Source organism: Zalophus californianus, chromosome 3 (assembly GCF_009762305.2).
Source record: "Zalophus californianus isolate mZalCal1 chromosome 3, mZalCal1.pri.v2, whole genome shotgun sequence".
Taxonomy (NCBI): Eukaryota; Metazoa; Chordata; class Mammalia; order Carnivora; family Otariidae; genus Zalophus; species Zalophus californianus.
This window is the reverse complement of record NC_045597.1, coordinates 162,096,575-162,111,507: the sequence shown is the minus strand read 5'-3', so window position 1 is coordinate 162,111,507 and position 14,933 is coordinate 162,096,575. Positions and strand designations below refer to the sequence as shown.

The window sequence follows — 14,933 nt, the reverse complement described above, 5'->3', positions numbered from 1 at the left end:
CAATGTCTCCCAAAAATTAACTAGTGAAACAGCACAGCCGCTGCCTGACAGTGGTATTGCAGTGATGCTCATTTTAATAAGAGGCACAGGCCTGATGTCTTGGCCATCAAAGTAGGCACTAGTTTGCAGTATCAAGGAATCCTCCTAGAACAGTGGCCAACATGTAAGCATTATCACCTGGTCAAACTTGTCAAAGTGCATAATCTTGAGGCCTATATCCTAGATCTGCCAAATCAGAAATGTACCTTTTATTTTTTTTTGAAGATCTTATCTGTCAGAGAGAGAGAAAGTACAAGCAGGGGGAGCGGCAAGCAGAGGGAGAAACAGGCTCCCCGCTGAGCAGGGGGCCCGAACCATGAGAGACTATGGACTCTGAGAAACAAACAGGCTTCTAGAGGGGAGGGGGGTGGGGGAGGATGGGTTAGCCTGGTGATGGGTATTAAGGAGGGCACGTACCACGTGGAGCACTGGGTGTTATACGCAAACAATGAATCATGGAACACTACATCAAAATCTAATGATGTAATGTTTGGTGATTAACATAATAAAAAATATGGAAAAAAATTAAAAATAAAAAATTTATTTTTTAAACTTTTTTTTAAAGGTTTTTATTTGACAGAGAGATAAAAGGACACAAGTAGGCAGAGCAGCAGGCAGAGGGAGAGGGAGAAGCAGGCTCTCCGCTGAGCAGGGAGCCCGACACGGGGCTCGATCCCAGGACCCTGGAACCATGACCTGAGCCAAAGGCAAAATAAAAAGTTAATAAAAAATATAGGGGCACCTGGGTGGCGCAGTTGGTTAAACCTCTGACTTTTCGGCTCAGGTTGTGATCTCAGGATTATAAGCCCCTTTGTCAGGCTCTGCTCTCAGCAAGAGTCTGTTTGGGACTCTCTCTCCCTCTTCCTCTGCCCCCCCAAATAAATAAATTTGAAAAAAATAAATTAAAAAATGTATAAAGTTGTATTTGAAAAAGAGTCAACAAATGTTGACTTTTGAAAGCAATGAAGGTTATAGATAATGGCCACAGGACAGAATAGGAAACTGAGCTCAAGGCCCCAAAATGTGGGCTTATTCATTTAGGTCCTTAGATTTAATGTTCTTTTAGTCATGAAGAAAAATCACAAAAGAAGTCTCAACAAATTCAAGAAGACTGAAGTCCATACTATACATCTTTTTTTTTTTTTTTGAGAGAGAGAGAGCGCAGAGGGAGAGTGAGAGGGAGAAGCTGAATCCCCATTGAGCAGAGAGCCCAATACAGGGCTTGATCCCAGGACCCTGTGGTCATGACCTGAGCCGAAGGCAGACGTTCAACCAACTGAGCCACCAGGGCGCCCTTTTTTTCTTTTTTTAAAGATTTGTTTGAGAGAGAGGGAAAGTACGCACGTGCACACGCAGAGAGGCAGGAGGGGCAGAGGAAGACGGAGACAGAAACCTAAACAGACTCCATGCTGAGCACAGACCCAGACACAAGGCTTGATCTCACAACCCCAAGACCATGACCTGAGCCTAAACTAAGAGTCGGACGCTTAACTGCGGCCACTGAGGTGGCCCACCATGCATCTTTTGTGACCCCACAACACTATGAAACTAGAAGTTAAACACAAGAAAAATCTGGAAATACCACAAATATGTGGAGGCTGTATTTCTTTTTTTAAGATTTTCTTTTAGAGTGTGAGCGGGAAGAGGGGCAGACGGAGAGGGAGGAGGGGGAGAGAAGAGGGAGAGAGACTCAGACTGCCCCCTGAGTGCAGAGTCCCCCACGTGGGACTCAGTTTCACAACCTGTTTCTCCCTCTCCTCCCTGCTAATGCTCTCCCCCACTGTCTGTCTCTCAAATAAATAAAACCTTAAAAAAAAAACATCATCTTGGGCTCCATCCCAGACCTACTGACTCATCTGCAGTTTATCAGGATTCCCAGGTGATTATTATTCATGTTAAAGGTTTTGGTTACTTAGCCTAATGCCATTATTCTAAGTGGTACAGCTGGGATAGAGGATGGGCCTGAAACAAGTTTTAAAAGATGCTCTAGGAGGTACCTGGGTGGCTTAGTTGGTTGGGCGGCTGACTCTTGGTTTCAGCTCAGGTCATCATCTCAGGGTCCAGGGGTCAGGCTCTACCCTCAGTAGGGAATCTGCTTCAGGATTCTCTCTCCCTCTGGCCCTCCCCCTGCACACCTGCTCTCTAAAATATATTTTAAAACCTTAAAAAAGAAAAAAAAGATGGCCTTAGAAAAGCAACAAAGCATTAAAGAGAACTCTTCATAGAGAACCGCAGAAAAGTGATCTGAGCTTGGAGTTCTGGAGGAGCACAGCTCATCTAAGCCCATGCACAGTAAACACACTGAGGACCCAGAAAGTAGTAGAGATATAGAAATAGTTTATTCTCATTTACTTATTTATGAATTTATTTTTTAAAGTAGGTCCGATGCCCCAGTTTAGAGCCCAACACAGAGCTTGAACTCAAGACCCTGAGATCCAGCCCCACGGAGGGCTCGATCGCAGGACACGGAGATCACCACCTGAGCTGAAGCCAACAGTCCCACGCTTAACTGACCACGCCATCCAGGTGCCCCTAAAAAAAATCTTTAAAAAAACAAAAAAAGTCAGTTGCTTAACTGAGCTACCCAGGTGCCCTGATACAGAAGTTTAAACCACAAAATATAAGGCGCCTGGGTGGCTCAGTCGTTAAGCGTCTGCCTTCAGCTCAGGTCATGATCCCAGGGTCCAGGGACTGAGCCCCGCATCGGGCTCCCTGCTCAGCGGGAAGCCTGCTTCTCCCTCTCCCACTCGCCCGGCTTGTGTTCCCTCTCTCTGTCCAAAAAAAAACTTAAAAAAAAAATAAACGAAAAAGTATAAATTTACATTTTTGAAAGGATGTAGAATACAGCGGAGAATCATTGCTTTTTCGTTGAGAATCAGTAAGTTTTTAAAAAAATTTTTTAAGTAATGTCTACACCCAATATGGGGCTTGACCTCACAACCCCTCAAGAGTCCCATGCTATACCAACTGAGCCAGCCAAATCATCAGTATGTCTTAAATATTTTATATGGCCCACTCATGGAAATATTTCAAGTTTGCTAATCAAAATGAGCCATATAAAATTCACCTGCACTTCCCATTGCAGACTAAGATGCTAAGGCTCTTCAATAGAACAAGTATTTCATTTTAGCACAAAGAACCAGAACCTACCTTCTGGTTAGTGTTTTAAACAGTTAAGAGTTTAGCACTTAGGAGAACTGATAGCTTGGGGAGGTGGGGTGGGGGGAATGGGTAACTGGGTGATGGGCATTAAGGATGGGCACTTGAAGTAATGAGAACTAGGTGTTGTATGCAACTGATGAATTCTACCCCTGAAACTAGTAATACAGTATATGTTAATTAAATTGATAGCTCTGTGATTTAACTAGATTTTTCCCAGGCCTGTAGACCATTTAAAATGATGAAATGTTTATTAATTAGCATTCTCAAAGTCTATCTTGTTTCAGATAGAAAGCTTTTGACTATATAGTCCTTAGCAGGTCTATGGACAACTTTTAGCAAAAGCTGTTAAAAATCTGTTATGTCCCAAATCAAGAATGTGTGTGAGGTACTGATGTAAAATGGTAACATTCTAAATAACTAGCTTTATTACATAATTGTGTCTAGGTACGGCTACATGTACTTCACTGTAGCATTTACTTCAATTATCTACATGTGAAATGTACTTACACCTCTGAAAATTTGTACCTTTTTTTTTTTTTACAAACCACTGTTAGTGGAGAGGTAAAGTTGAGGATCATCTCCAGTCCAAGTGAGGAACTGAAATTAAGAAGGGCTGTGGACTTGCCTACAAGAAAAGCAGAGGGAACTCAAAGCTATAATCATTTTATTTTTTTAAAGATTTTATTTATTCATTTGAGAGAGCGAGCATGCAGAGTGGGGAGGGGCAGAGGGAGAGGGAGAAGCAGACTCCCCTCTAAGTGGGGAGCTGGACACAGGGTTTGGATCCCAGGACACCAAGATCATGGCCTGAGTTGAAATCAAACGTGTCATTGACTGGAGTCACCCAGGCGTCCCAAAGCTATAACCATTTTAGCTCCTCCACCTGTTGAATGCTTTTACTGACTGGGCTTTAGCACCATGCCCATGGCACACACGGAGATGCAAGACGGAGCAGCCCTGTGAAATTTGTGGCCGCCGGGACTATATGGTTGTCAATCAGGCTGTTGTTCACATACTGGAAATACTGTATTTTAGAAACAAGGATTTCTCTTTGGTGTTCTATGTCCTGGTTTATACCCATGGACATTTTATTTTTGGTCATCTTGTTTTCCTGTTATTCCCCCATTCTTTACTATAAAATCATTTTGTTATCCTATTAAAAATATCACCTTAGAAAAAAATCTACAGCTATGTTAATGTTAATGATTATTTTGTTGCTCCATTCAGAACTAGGAAGTAAAATGAAGTTAAGGATACAATTTTTTTTACTTCTGAAGGGATACAGAAAAGTTTTGCTCACCTAATTTTAAAATTTTGAACACAAAACACAGCTTTATTTAAATAAATACAAAGGCAGAAAAATAGGAGAAAAGGAGAAAAAAAGAGACAGTCCAAAAAGGAAAAAGAAACATTAGAGTGAGGCTCTTAAATTGGTCCACCTAATCACAGCCTTCCAAAAGGCTAAGTTTCAAATTAATAATTCACAACTCTCACTTTTCGGCTATAATTATCAAAGCAATAATCATCAAATGCTAAATAAAATACAGAAAGGATAATTATCTACCTAAAATATAGAGATCACAGAACTACCTTAAAATACAAAGAAAATATTTTTATTTGTGTAACAAAGACTCTAAGAAATGATGACATAATCAAGTTAACAGAATTGGTGTCAAGACACATACGTTTGAAAGGTTTAGATGATTAGTAACATTGTTTCATCCAACCTTCCCTCAGTTAGACAACATCTCAGATACATTGCTGACTGAATCTTAAGTGTGATGTATCCCGATGATTCAAAGATGGTTCCCTTCAATTAGTCCTCATTAGCTCTCTTTTTTTTCTTTTTCTTCTTTTTCTCTGGACTCTGAAAATAACAAGAATGCTTTTGAAAGAGCTGTAAATGTATGGGTGAGGAATAATAACTTTATCTTATAAGAAGCAAAGTAGATCTATTTCCCTCAAAAACAAATTTGGGTTAAAGATTAAAACCTAAAAATATAAAAATCACCTCTATGAAAATCTGTAGCAAGTTATATTCTCTGTTCCTCAATGTAAACCCATTTTGTAATAAGATTCTAGGTTTGGGAAATGGCCTGTTTTATAACAATATGATTTTTATTTTACTGTTCCTTCTATGAAACCATCTTGACGGCCTGCTCATTTCAAATATAGAGAGTACAATAAAATTGAGACCTGGCCCATGCCAACAAAGTATTAAAACCAAACATACAGGAATTGCTGTGCTGGTGCATGGTTCTTCCTCAGAAAGCGGTTCTTCCTTAATGTGTTTCTTTTTGTCCTTCTTCTTCTTCCTCTTCACAGATGTCTCCTGTTCTTCTACCACTAGTACTCCTTCTTCTTCTTCTTCTTCTTCTTCTTCCTCTGCTGCTACTGGGGCTTCTTCAACTGAATGGGGTTGGGGTTAAGTATAAGGACACAACAATTAACACACTATATCAGACCTCACTTCCCCACCTTTTGAATCTGTTTTTTCCCATCATGCTGGTTGACTATCCAATGTTTATTTATTACAAATTTTTGTAAGTGCAAAGGTAATTCAAAAATCTACGTAGTCCAAGACCACTAACTTCACGAGATCATGTAGCCATGTATGGAAATTAGGATTGAAACAGATCATCTGATCTCTAAACCCAATGTTTTTTGGAAATTGTCAATTGCATTATAAATGATTAAGAACGTGTGCTCTGGGTGGCTCAGTCGGTTAAGCGTCTGCCTTCAGCTCAGATCCTGATCTCAGGGTCCTGGGATCAAGCCCTACATTGGGCTCCTTGCTCAGCGGGAAGTCTGCTTCTCCCTCCCCCTCTCCCTCTCCCTCTGCCTCTGCCTGCTGCTTCCCCTGCTTGTGCTCTCTTAATAATAAATAAAAATAAATATAAATAAATAATAAATAAATATAAATAAATAAATACATACATACATACATACATAAAGGGGTGCCTGAGTGGCTCAGTCATTAAGCATCTGCCTTCAGCTCAGGTCACAATCCCAGGGTCCTGGGATTGAGTCCTGCATCGGGCTCCCTGCTCAGCAGGAAGCCTGCTTCTCCCTCTCCCACTCCCCCTGCTTGTGTTCCCTCTCTTGCTGTGCCTCTGTCAAATAAATAAATAAAATCTTCAAAAAAATAAATGAAATCTTAAAAAAAAAAGAATTTGTGCTCTGGAGTTAAGAGACCTGGGTTTATTCAACCTGCTGTTGACACTGAGAGGAAGTCATTGACTTCTGTAAACCCCATTTACTCATCTGTAAAACTCACTGATGCCTATTTTACTGGATTTAACGAGATAATATATCATGCGAGGCACATCAGAATGCAGACTCAGGGGTGCCTGGGTGGCTTGGCTTGTTGAGTGTCTGCCTTTGGCTCAGGTCATGATCTTGGGGTCCTGGGATCAAGCCCTGCATCGGGCTCCCCGCTCGGCGGGGAGCCTGCTTCTCCCTCTCCCTCTGCCTCCCCCCAGCTCGTGCTCTCTCTCTCTCTCTCTCTCTCTCTCTCAAATAAATAAATAAAATGAATCTTATAAAAAAAAAAAGAACTCAATAATAGGTACCTATCATTAGAAATTCGTTCACCAAAAATATATTTAGCACCTACTAAATGCCAGGCCATTTCCTAGACAACTGGATACAGCAGGGCATAAAACAGACAATAAAATCCCTGTCCTTATGTATCTTTTTTTTTTAGGAGTGGAGAGGAAAAATGATATAACCATACAATATTTTACACAGTAATCAGTGCTAAGAATAAAAATAAAGCAGGAAGAAAAACACTGAGAAAGGCAGTGCATACAGGTACTTCAGACAGGACAGTCAGGCAGGCAACACCTGGAAGAGGCAAAGGAGTGAATGATGCACCTATCTTGAAGAAAAATATTCCAGGTAGAAGAGCAAATGCTAAAGTTATTTTGGGAGAGGAGAGTTGGCAGAATCAAAGAGTAACAAGGCAACCAGTGTGGCTAATGGAGTAAAACGAAATGAGAGGGTTAATGGGGGGGGGTGCCACTGTGGCTGTTAAGCAGTGGTGGATAAGATAAGTGGTTAGATTCTGGATATATATTTTCAAAGTAGAACTGAACTGAGAGGATTTGTTGCCAGAATAGGGGCACCTGGCTAGCTCAGTTGGTGGAGCATGCGACTTTTGATCTTGGGATTTTTAAGTTTGAGCCCCACACTGGGTGTAGAGATTACTTAAAAAGAAAATCTAAAAAAAAAAAAAAAATTTTGTTGCCAGAGTAGACTTGGGTTGTAAGAAAAGAGTAAAGGTTAAAGGTTAAAGGTCAAAGCAACTAGAACTGCCATTAATAAGACAAATTTGTGGAGCAACAGACTGAGTGACAAGGATATAAGAATGTTAAGTTTGAAAAGCTTACTCGATATATAAGTAAAGATACTGGAGTTTGCTGTTTCAAATGCTATTAATGGACTTAGGGATCACCTTACTTGTTAATCAATAAAGAGAAATGTAAGAGTTAAATAACTTTATGTTTTCTTCAGCCAGGGCAGGAATCCACATTTGCTGATAATATATTTTTGACCACTAAGCTATTTAGAATCCAAAACTTAAATCAGTCATTACTTTCATGCCTGATTTTCCTGATAGACTAGCTGGCAGGCATTCAACACAGGTACTTCTAGTAAATGGGGTTACCTGCTTATCAACTTTGCAAGATAGCCTAGTTCACTGGAGAGTACCTATTAAATATCATTATTATAATGATGGTTACCAATATGTTACTACTCTAGTCCACTCTATATAACAGAAACAATGAAGAAAACCACTTCTGCAAATTCTACCCTTACCTATAACAAAAATATATCAGAGACTAATTTAAAAACCATGAACTTTTTTTCCTTTTTAAGCTGATTCTCAAAATAGTTCACGTGGTAGGAAGTGAAGTTTGGTACACTTAGCATAATATGTGATTCCATATATTCAAAGAAATGCTTCTCACATTCCTCTATGAAGTCTGATAAATGTAATACCGTAACTATTCTCAAGGAACACAATGGCTTAAAACACCATTAACTTTCAATATGGGTGGTTTCACAATAAAGTTCAATGGCATGTACTTACTTCCCCAAGACTTATGAAGTCCATCTTTCTTAAAGAATATGAATATAAGCAACATTTAAAAATTCAAACTGACCTTTAATTTTAACCTTGGCTTTTTTGGCCTTCTTTTCAACAATTTCATCTTCTTTATCTACCTGTTCTATCTTGCGTTTTTTAGAACAGGTTGGCAGTGTGGAATCACCAGAAGGATCATAAGTCTTCACTTCACTATAAGAGTCAAAGAATTATAGAAAATCTCTATAAATACTTTTAACTGAAATCATTCTAAGGAAGTTTAAAAGAAATGCCATTAGATAATACTTATATAAGTATACAAAACTGTTTCATTTTAGTAGCTTTGGGGCAGTTTAAGAAAACCAGTAATTTCCAAAAGGTAAAGAGATACCAAGCACTATTTTCCAAGTAGGTCAATCACACTTCAAGTGGTGAGTTAAAATGAATTCTCATTTAGTAATCAATGTAATTACTATGGTATAGAAAAACAGTAAATCAGTATGGGGAAAAACGGAGAAAATTTCTTTACAACAAATGATTACTCTAGAAAGTAAAAACTGAAGCAATTCAAGTTTTAGAAATAAGCAAATTCAATGAAAACAAAAAACCTAAATCAAGTTAACACAGAAGACTTCATCACAAAACCCCAAAAGGCAGAAGAACAAGGGGCTGCATATGGATGAAGATTCCCTAAAAGCCTGCATTTGCTTTTGTTCTAATGTAGAATGAAAAAACTGAAGTACTAAGTGCCTAAAACAAGAACTAATAAATCTCATAATTGGTGCTTCAAGTGCATGTGTTTAAAGTCAAAAGCATAATGGCATGGGAATATTAAAACACTGTTCAAAACAAGCCAAAGAATGTTTCATTTCTTAAGTTTATTTGTAGAGTCATGGCTGCTTAATTTTTATACATTAAAAACAATAATTTAAAAAACAAAGATCCATACTTAACCAACTAAAGACACCAAATTAGACTTTAAAAATTACAAAATAGGGCGCCTGGGTGGCTCAGTTGGCTAAGTGACTGCCTTCGACTCAGGTCATGAGGGATCGAGTCCCACATCGGGCTCCCAGCTCAGTGGGGAGCCTGCCTCTCCCTCTGACCCTCACCTCTCATGCTGTTTCTCTCTCTCTCAAATAAATAAAATCTTTAAAAATTACAAAATATATATATGGTCACTGTTGAAAACTTGGAAAATTCATAAAACATAAAATATTAACGCCCATAGTCAGAACACTTTTGGTTTCTTTCCAGAATTAGGGAAGCAATTTTTCTAAATACGTACGTTTAAATATATATGAATATATATTTATAGTAAGATGTTACTCCTTGCCCAGTTTAAAATTTTACTATTAAAATTCTTAATTACAGGAGTCCTAAGGGAGAATTTATGGGTTAATGACTAGAAAGATTTTATTTATTTTTTTTGACTAGAAAGATTTTAAAGACTCCTGATACATACTGTCAAACCACTTCCCAGAAAAACTGCACCACATTCTACTTCCATCAGTACTGAACATCACCTCAAATAACCAAAATCCCCCTCCCTACATATATCTTTTGTTCGTTTCATGGTGGGGTCTGAATACTATTTACTGTCAACATCTGAAAATGAACTAGTTAAATATGAAGAGAAAAAAAAAAAGCCAAGGGGCACCTGCCTGGCTGGCTCGGTTGAAGGAGCATATCACTCTTGATCTCGGGGTTATGAGTTTGAGCCCCATGTTGGGTATAGAGATTACTTAAATAAATAAGACTTAAAAAAAAAAAGAGAAGAAAAAGCCAAAATATATACCATGTATGTATTTATTACAATAATATGAAATTGTGATTAAAAATTAGAAATATGGAAAACTGTGAAAAAAAAATCAGAGACACTGAGGTGTTTGTTTTATTATAAACATTGCTGTCATCAATTAAAATTTAATAAGCAGATATTGTTCACGCATCCTCCCCCAAATGTACTTACCTTTTATGTTCGTATTTTTCTGTTTTTGCTAATGCTTTTCCTGTTCCACTTATTTTCCTTATCTAAGAAAAGATACCAAATCTTTGTAAATATACGGGAAACTGTCAACAGCAGGAACAAAAGATGTTATTAGACATACTAAAATTTATCATTTAAATAAAACTACTTAGTAGGTGAAATGAGTAAGTACATAAACTACTTAAAGTTTATTAATTTTTGATAGCTAACACTTCTATAATAGGCAGGATGCGGTCCTTACCCCTCTATCTTCCAAGGTCCTCAACCTGGCCTCTAATTTGGCTCTGTTCTCAACTCCCATCGCAGAACTGGAATCTTCACCAAAAGCATCATACCGGATAGCCAAAACAGTTTTGGCTGCCAGCATTCGAGAAATCTGATAGAGAACTTGAAGTTAGAGGCATTCAAACTATATTCCAAGTTGAGATGATAAAATCCTCAATAACTTATTCATGAGAAAACTGGAGCAAATCATCAACTCTATCATTCACTCTAGTATTTTTTTATCAAAGTCAGGAATTAGGAAGTATTATGAATCATACAACTCAAACCACCTAGCTTATATCTGAATCTCTCAATGGTTAACTGGTTATATACAACCCCATTCGTTTTGTTGGATGAAATAATACTGCAGCAGTTCATGTCTAAAAAAAGCTCAAACTACCCTTCTAATGTCAGTGACCTTAATTCTACACCATGAGGTCATCGGGAAAAAGCGTAGCCCCCCTTTTAAGCTAATTAACCCTTTTCATCAATCTGCTCTGAATTTTATAACATTTCTGTTTCTGTTAAATTATGTACCCTAACCAAAAAGCTTGAAAGTACTTAATATTTGCTGAAGACTCAGCTTTCTCATCTATAAAATTGATACCTACAGCTCACAGGGCTATTAAAAGGATTCACTTAAGTCCCACTAGGTATTGATCACAGTGCATGGTTATTATTTTAAAATTCATAAATGACAACGTTAAATTGATTTCTTGCCACACAGAAAATTTGTGATGTGCCATCTACTCCATCTCTCACAAACAGGTGGATTCTAGAAAAATCCTAATATAGCAAAAAAAAAACAGCTTTAACGAGATCAGTAACACTTTATCTTTAAAAAATAATAGTAATAATTTTTTTTTTAAGTAAGCTCCCAGCATGGGGCTGGGAACCCCCAACATGGGGCTGGGAACTCACGACCCTGTAATGAAGAGCTGCATGCTCTACTCTGTTAGCCAGGTGCCCCCAGCAACACTTTATGTTATTTCCTTTCACAAAAGTGCTTTTTAACTCAAGAATTCACCATTCTCTATTTAATGACAAAGAAGTAGAAAAATTTTATTGCATACTATAGAATAGGCAGAAAATGAGTTATCGATGGGTGGGGGAGGGAGAGAAAACAACCTGCCTCAGAAGAAATGCAACTCGGCGTGCACGTATGCCGCGCCAGCCCCGCCTGGGCCGAGGGGCCGCTCCAGGCCCGCGCTCTGCGGCCCACGTGGTGCGGCGGCGCGTTGGCCGGGCGCCTGGCCTCTCGCCGCCGCCCATTGTGTGCTGGCCCCGGGGCTTCCCCCGCGGCCACCGGCTGCCGGCAGCCCCCGCCCCGCCCGTACGCGGGCCGTGCTCTCCCTCGGGAAGCTGTGGCTGGCTCAGCACGCTCCGACGGCCCCTCCTGGGGCTGGCCCGGGACCCTGCGCCTGGCTCGCTGCGCTGCCTGCTGTCGCTTAGCATTTTGTACTCCAGACCTGGCAGGGCCCCCGGAGGCCTGCTCCGCTTGGCCCCACTCCGACACCCTCTTCCTGGGCAAAGGGTCGCCCGCCTACACCAAAAGGTCATCGCGCTGGGAAAGAATTCAACACTGACTTGAATTTCATCTAGCTGTGGCACAGCGTCGATATGCAATGAGAATTAATTACACTGGTGCTTTCTCAGTAGGCTCCACACCCAGAGTGGAGCCCAACATGGGTTTGAACTCATGACCCTGAGACCAAGACCTGAGCTGAGATCCAAAGAGTCGGATGCCCAACTGACTGAACCACCCAGGCGCCCCTCGTCAAAAATCATTTTGTCAGCCTCCGTGCTAAGTATGGAGTCTGGCTGAGGATTCTCTCCCTCTGCCCCTCCCATTTGTGCCCTCTATCTCTCTAAAATAAATAAATAAATCCTTAAAAAAAAAAAAAAAGAAGAAGAAATGCAACTCACCTTTCCTTTGTGTTTGGGACTTGTCTGGCCTACGAGTGAAGCATGATAAATGAGACCATACTTTGGGGTATCTCGTCTAGACTTCAGGGCTCTGAAGAGTGCCTTTTCTGCTCCAAGAATCTGAACTGTAGAAGCTGCATGTTTGGCCAAATTCAAAAGAGAACCTTCAAAAAAAAGAAGTAGTTACAAGGAATGCAATTCCTTGAGAGCTTGTTCGGAGGTTCTAGCAGGGGAGCGCAGCTACTCGTATACCCTTGACCAAAGAACAGTCCTCTCCTCTATCGGGGAAGGTCGTCCTCTTCGACCGAGCGCGCAGCTTCGGGAGGGACGCACATGGAGCGGTGAGGGAGGAAGGGGACACCCGCCTAGCCAGCCAGATCAGCCGAATCAACCCTGGCGATCAATGGGGTGACAGATGTCGCAGCCAGATCGCCCTCACATCCAAGGAATGCAATTCCAAGTATTTGAAAGTTCCATGTATTAAACATAAGACATATAATCTAAGTATTATAGCCACCAGAGTAAATAAAAATCTGATATAGATTGTATAGTCTGAGATTCCCTAAAAAGCCTCAACATTTGTGATTTATCCACGTAGCACCATAAGCAGAGGCTTACAATGAATGCTTACGACAAACTGAAGGTGCAATTAAACTTATTTGCCCAAGAGATGGTATTAACTATTCTACATTACATTAGCATACCACAGAGGAGGATTTTAGACATCAAATATTCTACCTTAGATAGGAAAAAAACATACAAATATATGGATACTCAGGACATCTCAATAGAACTATGTTATAACTTTCTCACACTTTATCTCTGTTGTTTAAGATATGGATTAGGAGATGTAAGTACACTAATCAGGTATAAAAAGTTACTGCTTTGGGGCGCCTGGGTGGCTCAGTTGTCAAGCATCTGGTTTCAGCTCAGCTCATGATCTCAGGGTCCTGGGATCAAGCCCCACATTGGGCTCCCTGCTCCGCAGGAAACCTGCTTCTCCCTCTGCCACTCCCCCTGCTTGTGTTCCCTCTCTTGCTGTGTCTCTGTCAAATAAATAAAATCTTTAAAAAAAAAGTTACTGCTTTGTTAGATTTATTGCACAGATTTTGTCAGAACAGACCCCCAACATTAACGCTCAACCACTAGATATGTATTTAAAATTCAACACAAACTTGTTAATCCCTGCATCTCTGACCACAAAAGTTTAGTTAAGCCTATGAAAATTTGGATGCAGACAAAAAACCAGCCAGATGATCCCAACCTCAAACCTGAGGTTATTTGAATGGGCTGTCTAATGATGCAGTTATAGGGGTTATTCTAGTTTAGACACTTTGATGTAAATGATAACATTAAGATCTTCTGTGACAGATTGTAATGATGACTCCAATAATAGTGATACTTCACTCTATTTGCAAATACTCAATTATACATTTTTATAGCATACCTTCTTTGTAACATCACCACACACACATATGAAGTCTTATTATAAATTTACTAAAAATATTTTGCATGTCAAATATATTAAAATAGCATATTCAGCAGTGAACTATCTTTATTTTTTTATTTTATTTATTTTTTTAAAGATTTTATTTTTTGACAGAGAGAGAGACTGCGAGAGAGGGAACACAAGCAGGGGGAGTGGGATGCGGGGCTCCGGGCTCGATCCCAGGACTCTGGGATCAGGACCTGAGCCGAAGGCAGACGCTTAACAACTGAGCCACCCAGGCGCCCAGTGAACCATCTTAAAAAAAAAAAAAGGGTATGTATCACCTGTTGTGAGAACTATTCCTATTTAATCTGATGAGGTTTGTGTTTGTTTGTTTTAGAGGTGGGGGGGCAGAAAGGGAGGGAGAGAGAATCTTAAGCAGCCTCCATCTCACAAAGCTGAGACCATGACTGAGCCGAAATCAAGAGTCAGGTGCTTAACCAACTGAGCCACCCAGGTGCCCCTAACCTGGTAGTAAATATTAACTGATTTCAACCTCCTGCATTCATCTGATTATTCTCATTAATGATAATAAACATCTGACAACAGACCACAAGTGTCTCAGAAGAGGTAGTGACTGAAGATGCCTTCATTATCCAAAAGGATATCAGGCATACGCATCAGAATCATCATTGAACACTTACTTGGTCCTTAGTCCTCTCCCATATACCATCTACTTTTATTTATTACCTAAATTTTTTAATAAATGTAATTTTACATGAAAAAATAATCCTAGGAGAAAAACAATCTAAATATCCCTATTTATAAGTTACATTAAAATCATCACCTGCATGAGCAATGAGCCGTGCTCCCACTAATTCCCCAACCATCACTGTAACATTTGGTGCAATGGCCATCATTCGATTTTGCAGATATTCATAGAGCTGGGTTCTATATTCTGAGATTTCAATTACCTAGTATAAGGAACAAAATGAATATACCATAAATGACTTGTGTAAAAATCACATAAAAAC

At 39.7% G+C, this 14,933-nt stretch overlaps 1 protein-coding gene and 1 non-coding gene across 4 annotated transcripts in view; both read right to left on the bottom strand.

Annotated features, from left to right (window-relative positions):
• Positions 1–4,792: 4,792 nt before the first annotated feature.
• Positions 4,793–14,933, bottom strand: part of NOP58 (NOP58 ribonucleoprotein) — a 33,335-nt gene continuing 23,194 nt past the window's right edge. For 2 of the 3 annotated variants that reach the window (XM_027590144.2, XM_027590145.2), the window contains 7 exons: positions 14,747–14,873; positions 12,471–12,634; positions 10,522–10,656; positions 10,263–10,324; positions 8,370–8,503; positions 5,435–5,610; positions 4,841–5,068 (listed from right to left, as the gene is read on the bottom strand). In XM_027590144.2, the coding sequence (XP_027445945.1) occupies positions 5,018–5,068; positions 5,435–5,610; positions 8,370–8,503; positions 10,263–10,324; positions 10,522–10,656; positions 12,471–12,634; positions 14,747–14,873 (849 nt within the window). In that variant the 3' untranslated portion in view covers positions 4,841–5,017. Of the gene's footprint in view, positions 5,069–5,434; positions 5,611–8,369; positions 8,504–10,262; positions 10,325–10,521; positions 10,657–12,470; positions 12,635–14,746; positions 14,874–14,933 lie in introns of all 3 variants that reach the window. The other variant, XM_027590143.1, reaches the window with a different exon arrangement.
• Positions 14,516–14,599, bottom strand: LOC113921207. Its single transcript, XR_003519602.1, has one exon. It is a non-coding gene; the product is annotated as a small nucleolar RNA SNORD11 (small nucleolar RNA).